This window comes from Nothoprocta perdicaria, unplaced genomic scaffold (genome assembly GCF_003342845.1).
Source record: "Nothoprocta perdicaria isolate Ctin4 unplaced genomic scaffold, notPer1 scaffold_165, whole genome shotgun sequence".
Taxonomy (NCBI): Eukaryota; Metazoa; Chordata; class Aves; order Tinamiformes; family Tinamidae; genus Nothoprocta; species Nothoprocta perdicaria.
In genome coordinates this window covers 25880-34370 of record NW_020454816.1, presented here as the reverse complement: position 1 = coordinate 34370, position 8491 = coordinate 25880, and the positions used below count along the sequence as shown (strand labels likewise).

The following is an 8491-nucleotide window of genomic DNA, read 5'->3' as shown; positions in this document are numbered from 1 at the left end:
CTTATTTATTTATTTCTTTTCTGAGCATTTCCTTGCTGTTCTCTGTTTAGTAGGAATTAGCAAATTAAAGAGTCCCTGGAGCTGTCAGGTCTCTCTGGAATCTCGCCACACTGATCTTGTATTTCCGGAGACAGACCACTGCGTTATCACTGACATGTGGTCTGTAATGTGATTTCTTTGCTCTTTGATAGCCAAGCAGTGTGCCTGAAACTTCAGAGCAGAAGGGAAAGTCGGTGTATATTCGTGGTGAAGCATATGCCATGAATTTTTCTCATGCAAATATGCTCGTTGTGGAAGATTCAACCTCTCCCAGGGAAAAGGAAAGCGTCTGCCTTCATTAACGCCATTACCTACCTCTACTGAATGTGCTTATTCCTTAAGGCGTTTACCCTTCCCTGAGTGTGAATGGGCAATGCAAGGCAGGTGCTGCCCGTAATTAGCGCTGATGGCTCCGTCTTTGATGTTCTCGGGGGTGATTGAATGGTGGGGCGGGCGCCGTAGAATTTGTAGCATCCTTCTTCTCCGACCTTCTTCCCTACGGTTATCCCTGGATTTTTTTTTTCTTTTTCTGCAGCCGTTTCCCATAGAAGTTTTTGTAGCGGGGCTGCAGGTGAGTCATCATCAGTAGTGGTTTACATCAGAGTTTACATCAGAGTTTAAAGTCATAGTTTACATCACGTTCTGCAGTTGTGGGCGTTGTGTTCCGGGACCTTCTCAGACATGTTTTCCAGTGAGACTTAAGGGCCTTTCCCTGTTGTTTTGAAAGCTAGCAGAATCAATCCCCTGTCTAGCAGCTGTTGTCACCTCCTCTCATCAGATGCTTGTAAMCATTGATATGATTATGTGTGACCATGCAAACACCCTCCCAGTCTCTCTTCCCCATGCTGTACAGAGAGCCTGGAAGAGGAGGTCTTGCTGATCTTGAGAGGGTACTGGGTGTGGAAAAGCACYCTTGCCCTTTAATTGTATGGATCTTCCTGACAAAGAAGTCTTGAAGCATTCCTCTGCTGCTATTAAGTGTTGATGAAATCATGGAAAGACATCTGGCCTYCACAGCCGATAAAGAGGGAARACMTAGTAAGGGAAGTCCACRTGAACTTCAGAGATCCTTAAATTAACMGAGTTTGGAAAGGGCATTGGGATCTCCAGACTGGAGCCTTGGAGATAGCCCCTTTTCAYGTACAGGCCTGTCTGAAAAGCATCTTGTCTGTCCTGCTGTAGCTGCAAGTGGAAAAGGARGCATGGAGTCTTCCTCGGGGGAGGGAAAGAKCACTGGAGGGTGGTGCCTCCTGTATTTAATTGCAGTCTTCTCTAAGCATATGCTTGGTGGGATACACTGAGAAAGACTTTTAAAGGAAAGATTCCCAGGAGTTGTCAAATCTGTGGGGAGTCCGTCCATACTGACCATCTCTCAGGCTGGTGTCTTGTCTCAGAAGATGGACCTCTGTKTTGCAGYGTAACCAAGGTGGTGKTGTGGTAAGATTTCCCTGCTGYATTGTAYGCTCTTTGACAACCAGGGAGACTCCATGAAAACACTTACCTGTGTCACAGGCTCAAACGTGGCCTGTTCCTGCTCATACTGAAGCACTGGAGATGAATTCTTCCCATGGAAACATGTTCACTGCATCCWTAGTTCCACYGAGCCTCGAATTTTCCAAGGCTCAATGGAAATCAAAAAGGAAGTCCTGAGAGTTTTTGCATAACTTGTATTCATACTCTTTAGTCCCCACCTGTGAGAAGTGGGAGAAAATCACAGCTGTTTCCTATGTGGTCTACTGTTGTAACAGACCTAGTTCACAGTTGTTCTGCATCTTTGGTTGTTRTCTTGAATAATTTATTCCGTGTTTGTGCGTGTGTGTGTGTGTTCCTGTGTGGGCTTTGTGTGATAGTGCTACAGGCTTTCCTCTGGGGTTTTCTATGGTCTTATATTCAGGCTTACTCTCTTACCAAATGTCACTACACGGAAACTGGCATACCTCTTTTTTTTTTTTTTTTTYTTTTTTTTTTTTTTGGAAATGCTGACACAGTGTGTACTTATATCCATTGCTTCCATATTACTTGGACTCAGTGGGATGAGTGGAAAAACTCCAGTTCTCTCCAGGAAGAAGCAAAAGCTTGAATTACATTTCAGGAGGTGAAGGTGGTCTTTGATAAGGCCTTGATTCCAGGATGTTGCTAACATAACTGATTYTTTACAGGGCTACAGGAGAAGGGCAAATCTCAAGGTAGGTGCAAGATACAGGAAAGTTTGAGGAGGGGAAATTTAAGATGCTCTGTGATGTCAGGGTCAKTGGTCAAGGACTTGTGTTCACTGTCCAGCAACACCAGTAGAAACTTGCTGCTCATGGCTCCTGACTGTGCACGTTAATGTCTCTCCTGGTTGCTTGGTTTCTTGAGAGTACAGATAAATATACTCTGATAATAGCTTGGTGACTAAGGGASAGCATGCGTGTCCCAGCTGGGACACCATTTTCCCCAGTAGCACCAGTCCTTTTCTCTGTTGCCAGCCTGATATAAGAAATGTTTTAAGTATTTGTGTGCAATATGCAGACTCTTTTGCTATGTTGACAGTAAGACTTTGGAAGATTTCACAGATGTGTCAGCAGTGTGGACAGTGTTTTCCTTCTGTATATAAGTGTTCTGAACTGTGGGTTGCGAACTCCTGGCTCTGTTGTTCTATGTGTGAATGCCCTGCCTGAAATGTTAACCTGGAATAAGAAATAAATCCTTTGCACTTCTTCCCTGTGCAAAAGGAAGAACACTAGATCCCTGGTCATTCTCTTTTCTTCACCCTTCTGTAAGGATTTCATTGCCAATATATTTCCAGACTTATCTCCATATGTATCAAGTTCCTGACATTGCTAGGATCATCCATATGGACTGTGTGTGAGGCTGGCTGAGTGATAACCGGTACACCATTCTGTTAACGGCTTATTCCTTGTACGTATGTTCCTTGTAATATGCATTCCTTGCTCTGTGCTACGCTTTCTGATGATGAYGAGGAGTGCAAGAAATCCCTGAGTCACACGTGTTTCTCGAAGACGGCCATCCAAAAGGGAATAATCTGTGCCTGCATTTAGCAGTGATCAGAAATGATTCTCCTCTGCCTATACGTGGTGTGCAGGCCATGGTCTTTGTCATAGATGGAGGCTGAAGAGGACTCCCATGAATGCTCCATGCCACATTGGCTCTTGAGTCCAGAGACTCATGCACAAAGAGACAGAGGGAGAGATACTTCCCTTGCAATCAGTTCCTGAATGTCCTTCAGATTCCTCAATACTCAGGAGTTCGTGTGTGACATGACGAGGAAGAGGCAAGAGTGGTTTTGCCTAAAGTGCTGCCCCTGCTTCACGTCAAGGGGGGCATTTATAGTTAGAAAACACTTYGGAAAAGGGAAGAAAAAGAGGAGGAGAAATGCAAGAAGAACATGGGTTGTGAAGAGAATGGAAGGAGGCAGGAGGGAAGGAGTAGGGAATGGAGGGAAAGACAAGATAGTGAGGAGAAAAAAAGAGAACTCCCCAGCAGGAATTGTGAGAGGTTTGCATGGAAGGAAGACAAGAYTGAAGAGGGTGATTTTTCATGTGTTCTGTTGTCCTCCTGCATCCCTTCTGCTTTTGGGCTCATCGTGCACCTCTTRCAGAGGAATCGAGGGGAGCTCTTTCATTCCCTGCTTTGTCAACCAAACTATMTTGGAGCAACATGAGGCACTAGATCCCTCATTGCTGTTCTTCCTGCATTCTTGATTGTTATTGCACAGATTCTGCCCCTTGTCAATGTTTTCCTGCATTTTTTTTTTTAATGCTGTAGGATAACCATCATGGTTTTTGTTTGGTTATGGACTGGGTGGATGATACTGATGATTCTGAGACACTGCATGGGAAATTAATCTCCTATTGATACTTCATGCTGAAGTCTTGGCTCTGTTACTCTGGTAGTGGATGTCTGCCTGGAAAGAGACGCAGAAGTGCATCGTGTAGCTCCAAGGTGAAACAGGTCACAGCCGTGCATGATTTGCAAGGCCTGCAAGAAGCCTTTATAGTCTACAGAGCAAAGAGGAGTGAGGACAAGGCAAGGAAAAAAGAGGTGAGGACAGGGTGCTGTCATTGAAGGCCTTCCCAGGTGTGCTCTTTACCGCAGGGGCTCTGCATCTACTGGCACATGCAGAGAGATGCAGAGAGGAAGAGTGCAAGAGAGAGAACAACTTATTTGGGAAAAAAACGTTCTGAGAATCCTTCAGAATCCTTGGTACTGAGAACCTCATGCAGGACATGTTGGGGAAGAAGCAGGAAGAGCAGCAGAGGTTTAGCACAAGTTCCTTCCCAAACTATTATTAAAAATGCATAGAAATGCTTTGGAAAAGGGACAGGCTCAAGAAGAAGTAGTGAGAAGAAGGAAAAAAACATTCAGGGAAACAATAGAATGGAATGAGATAGAGAGGAAGGAGAACAAAATGGATCACATTAAGAAGAGAAATAAAAAGAACTCAGCAGCATGAATTCTGAGGGCTCAGCATTCCTCAGAGGGCTCTTCCTTTCCTCAGAAAGGAAGAACAGATGGAAGAGGGTGATTTTTTTTTTTTACATGCTCCATTTTCCCCTGCATCTCTTCCCCTTTTCATGTCATCATGCCTGTCTCGCAATGAAAGTGAGGGGCGTTCACCCGTTCCCTGCATAGTTGACCATAAAGTGCAGAACTGGGGCAGAAAGGATCTCTCGTTCCTGTTTCCTCTGCAGCCTTTGTTGGTTTTGTGCAGATTCTCCCCCTTTCCAGGGTTTTCCTGAACCCCGTTGGAGCAGCTACCACAGGGCTTACATCACTTTCCAGTTCTTCTCAATTGATTACAGGCAAACTAGCAAGAGTAAGCCCCATTTTTGTTTGCTTGCTCTCTTGACTGTGTGGGTGCAAAAGGCCATTCTTTGTCTTCGTAAAGAGCAAGAGCCAGAACCCTGTAATGGGAGACAGAGGTTACAGTTAAATAAGTCTTGTTCTGAGGAAGCTGGATTATCCCAGAAGAGGTCCCCAATCCATGGTGGTTTTTCCATGTGAAGCGCCAAGCAGAGAAATCCACACTGTCTGAGCTGAGAGGGGAGCAGAGCATTGGTGCCAGGTCATGTCCATGCCCAGAGACGTGGCGAGTGCCGAGGCCCTTTGTAGTGACCCTGGCCTGGCACTTGGGACAAGGTGACTCTGTGGGCACATGTGAGGCAGCGGAGCACATGCCTCGCAGGTGGTGTGCCCACCTGTGAGAAGCAGGGGAAAACCACAACTGTTTCCTACGTACTCTGCTGTTTATCCCTCTTACATATGGTCACAGCATCGCAGGATGTCCTTTCTTCCATTGCCTCTGTATTAGTCGGACTCAGTGTGGTGAGTGGAAAAACTCCTGTTCTCTCTTTGGTCCTTGATTCCAGGACACTGATGGCATGCATATTTCCATTCACCAGTGGAAGATGGTCACTCATGGCTCCTGACTGTACCCTTAATGGCTCCCCTGGTTGTAGGCCTTGCTTGATTTCTTGGGAGTACAGTTATATATATTGGGATAATATTAGGTAGCTGAGGGTGAGTGTGCATGTACCACCTGGGACAGTATTTCCTCCACCAGCACCAGTCCCTTTCCCTATTGCCAGACTGATTTCAGAGATGTTTCAGTATTTTCATGTAAGATGTAGACTCTTTCGTTTTGAGGTCTGTGAAATTTTGGAAATGAGATGTGAGGTCTGCACGATCTTTGGAACTGCCCTAAGCTGTGAAGGACAGAGGGGAGGATGGAAGGAGTCACTGAAGGCCTTTGCAGGAGTGCTAAATGCCACAGTGGTTGTCCACTTGCACATACAGAGAGAGTTCCTGAGCAAAGCAGTTCCCAAGAGACCTTCAGAATCCTCAGGACTTCATGCAAGATATAATGAGAAAGAGGCAGGGGAGGTTATATCTACAGTCCTGCCTGTACATGCAAAGAGTGGTATCAGTATTTAGAAAACACTATTGCAAAAGCGGRGACATAACCAAAGGAGGAGAAATGGAGACAAGAACAGAATGGTAGGGATGGTTATCCAAGTTAATGGTAGGACAGAGAAATGGAGTAAGAAATGTAGGGAAAGGCAGTATGGAGAGAGAAAAAACAACAAAAAAAAAAAGCTCACCATCATAAATTGTGAGAGCACCTCCTGAGGAAAGACGAGACCGAAGTCAGCTGTTCTTCATGTACTTCATTTTCCTGGTGAGCTTTTCCAGTCATTGCTGTCTTCTCACAAAAAAAAAAAAAAAAAAAAAAAAAGAAAAGGAAAAAAAACAGGGGAGCTCCCATGTTCTCTGTACGGTCTACCATAACGTTTTCGAGTAGGAAGAGGTATTGGATCTCTCATTCCTCTTCCTTCTGCGTACTTTTTTGTTATGGTGCAGATTTTGCCACTCGACAAAGCTTTCCTGCACCTCCTGGGAGCAGTTACCACAAGTCGCAGGTCTTAAAGCACTTTCCACTTCCAACTCCTTGATCCTTTATGGAAACAAATGAAAAAAAAAAAAAAGTAAACGGTTCAGTGTTCTGTATTGCTCGTCTGTATGGCTGCTGAAAGAAGCGAGTTCTTTTACGGAGACAGAGCCTGAACTGAGGCACCGAAGGCGAAGGTTACCGCTGGATATCTTTTGTTCCGGGAACGGCAGATTATCCCGGAAGAGATTCCCGATCCGTGCTGGTGTTTCCTACGAAGGGCCGAGCAGAAAGTTCCGTGTCGTCTGACCGAGTGCGCAGCCGGAGCGGCGGTGCTGGGTCATGTCCGTGCCGGGGGAGGTGTGGGATGGCGGGGGCCGCGGCTCCAGACCAGGCAGAGGGAACAAGAACAAGGCGGCTCCGTGGTGGCGTGTGAGGCGGCGGGTCACACGGTGTCGCTGCAGGCTCAGAAACGGCGGCGTCTGCGTCGGCTCCGCCCCGGTGCGGCGGAAAGCCCGGCTGTGAGCGCGGGGGGAGCGGGAGGGCAAASGCGGCGGTGCCGGAGAGCGGCGGCGGGGGACGTGGGTGTCGGGGAAGCGCSCGGGTSCGGTGCGGGAGCGGCGCTGGCCATGGGCGTGCGGTGCGCGGTGCGGCTGCTGGTGCTGCAGGCGGCGTGGGCGCTGGTCGGCGGTCAGGTGCGGTACTCGGTGCCGGAGGAAGCGAAGGGCGGCACGGTGGTGGGCCGGCTGGCGCAGGACCTGGGCGTGGAGGCGGGCGAGGCGGAGGCGCGTGGGCTGCGTCTGGTGGCCCAGGATCGTGCGGCGAGCGTGGAGGTGAGCGGGGCGAGCGGCGCGCTGGTGGTGAGCTCGCGGCTGGACCGGGAGGAGCTGTGCGGCAAGAGCGCGCCGTGCGTGCTGCGCCTGGAGGTGCTGGTGGAGCGGCCGCTGCGCGTCTTTCACGTGGAGCTGGAGGTCACCGACATCAACGACAACGCCCCGMTCTTCCCCGCCGCCCGRAAARACCTCAGCATCTCGGAGACTTCTCCTCCAGGTTCCAGGTTCCCTCTGGAGGGCGCGTCRGACTCGGATATCGGAGCGAACGCGCAGCTCTCCTACAAACTGAGCCCCAGCGAGCATTTCTCTCTGCAACTGCAAAAGAACGAAAAATAYAGTGAGTCCTTGTTTCTGGTTCTSTCGAAATCGCTGGACCGGGAGGCGATGGCTGAACACCGTTTACTGCTGACTGSGAGTGACGGGGGCAGACCRTCKYTRTCGGGSACGATGGAGCTGGTGATCTCGGTGCTGGATGTGAACGACAACGCGCCYGARTTCAACCAGTCKGTCTACAAAGTACAGCTGGCGGAGAGCGCCCTAGAAGGGGAGGGACTGGTTCATGTCTGCGCCACGGATCTGGACGAGGGAATTAACAGCGAAGTGTTGTACACAATGAACAGTGTAATCCCTGCCAGTGGAACAGACCTGTTCGTGCTAGAGCCAAGCACCGGGGAAATGAGGCTGACAGGTCCCCTGGATTTTGAAGAGGTTCGTCTTTACGAGATACAAGTAGAAGCGGAAGACAGGGGTACACCTCCCCTTTCGGGGCACTGCAAAGTGGTGGTGGAGGTGTTGGACGTGAACGACAACGCGCCGGAGGTGYGGGTGACGTCGCTGTCGGTGCCGGTGGCCGAGGACGCGGCGCTGGGGACGGTGGTGGCGCTGCTGAGCGTGTCGGACCGTGACTCGGGGTCGAACGGKCGCGTGCGGTGCACGGTGTGGCCGCCGTCGCCGTTCGGTGTGGTGTCGACGTTCGAGGGCTCGTACTCGCTGGTGCTGCGTGAGGCGCTGGACCGGGAGCGWGTGTCGGAGTACGAGGTGGAGGTGCGTGCGGAGGACGGCGGGACGCCGCCGCTGCGSGCCAGGCGSGCCCTGCGGGTGCCGGTGTCCGACGTGAACGACAACGCGCCGTCGTTCGCGCAGGCCGTGTACACGGTGCTGGCGCGGGAGAACAACGCGGCGGGCGCGGAGCTGGCGCGTGTGTGGGCGCGGGACCCGGACGAGGCGG

General features: G+C 49.9%; 1 protein-coding gene across 1 annotated transcript in view; it reads left to right on the top strand.

Moving 5' to 3' along the window:
* Positions 1–7059: 7059 nt before the first annotated feature.
* Positions 7060–8491, top strand: part of LOC112944285 (protocadherin alpha-4-like) — a gene marked incomplete at its 3' end in the record, with an annotated part of 18716 nt that continues 17284 nt past the window's right edge. Inside the window, exon 1 of the mRNA XM_026035683.1 lies at positions 7060–8489. Within this exon, the coding sequence (XP_025891468.1) occupies positions 7060–8489 (1430 nt within the window). The remainder of the gene's footprint in view (positions 8490–8491) is intronic.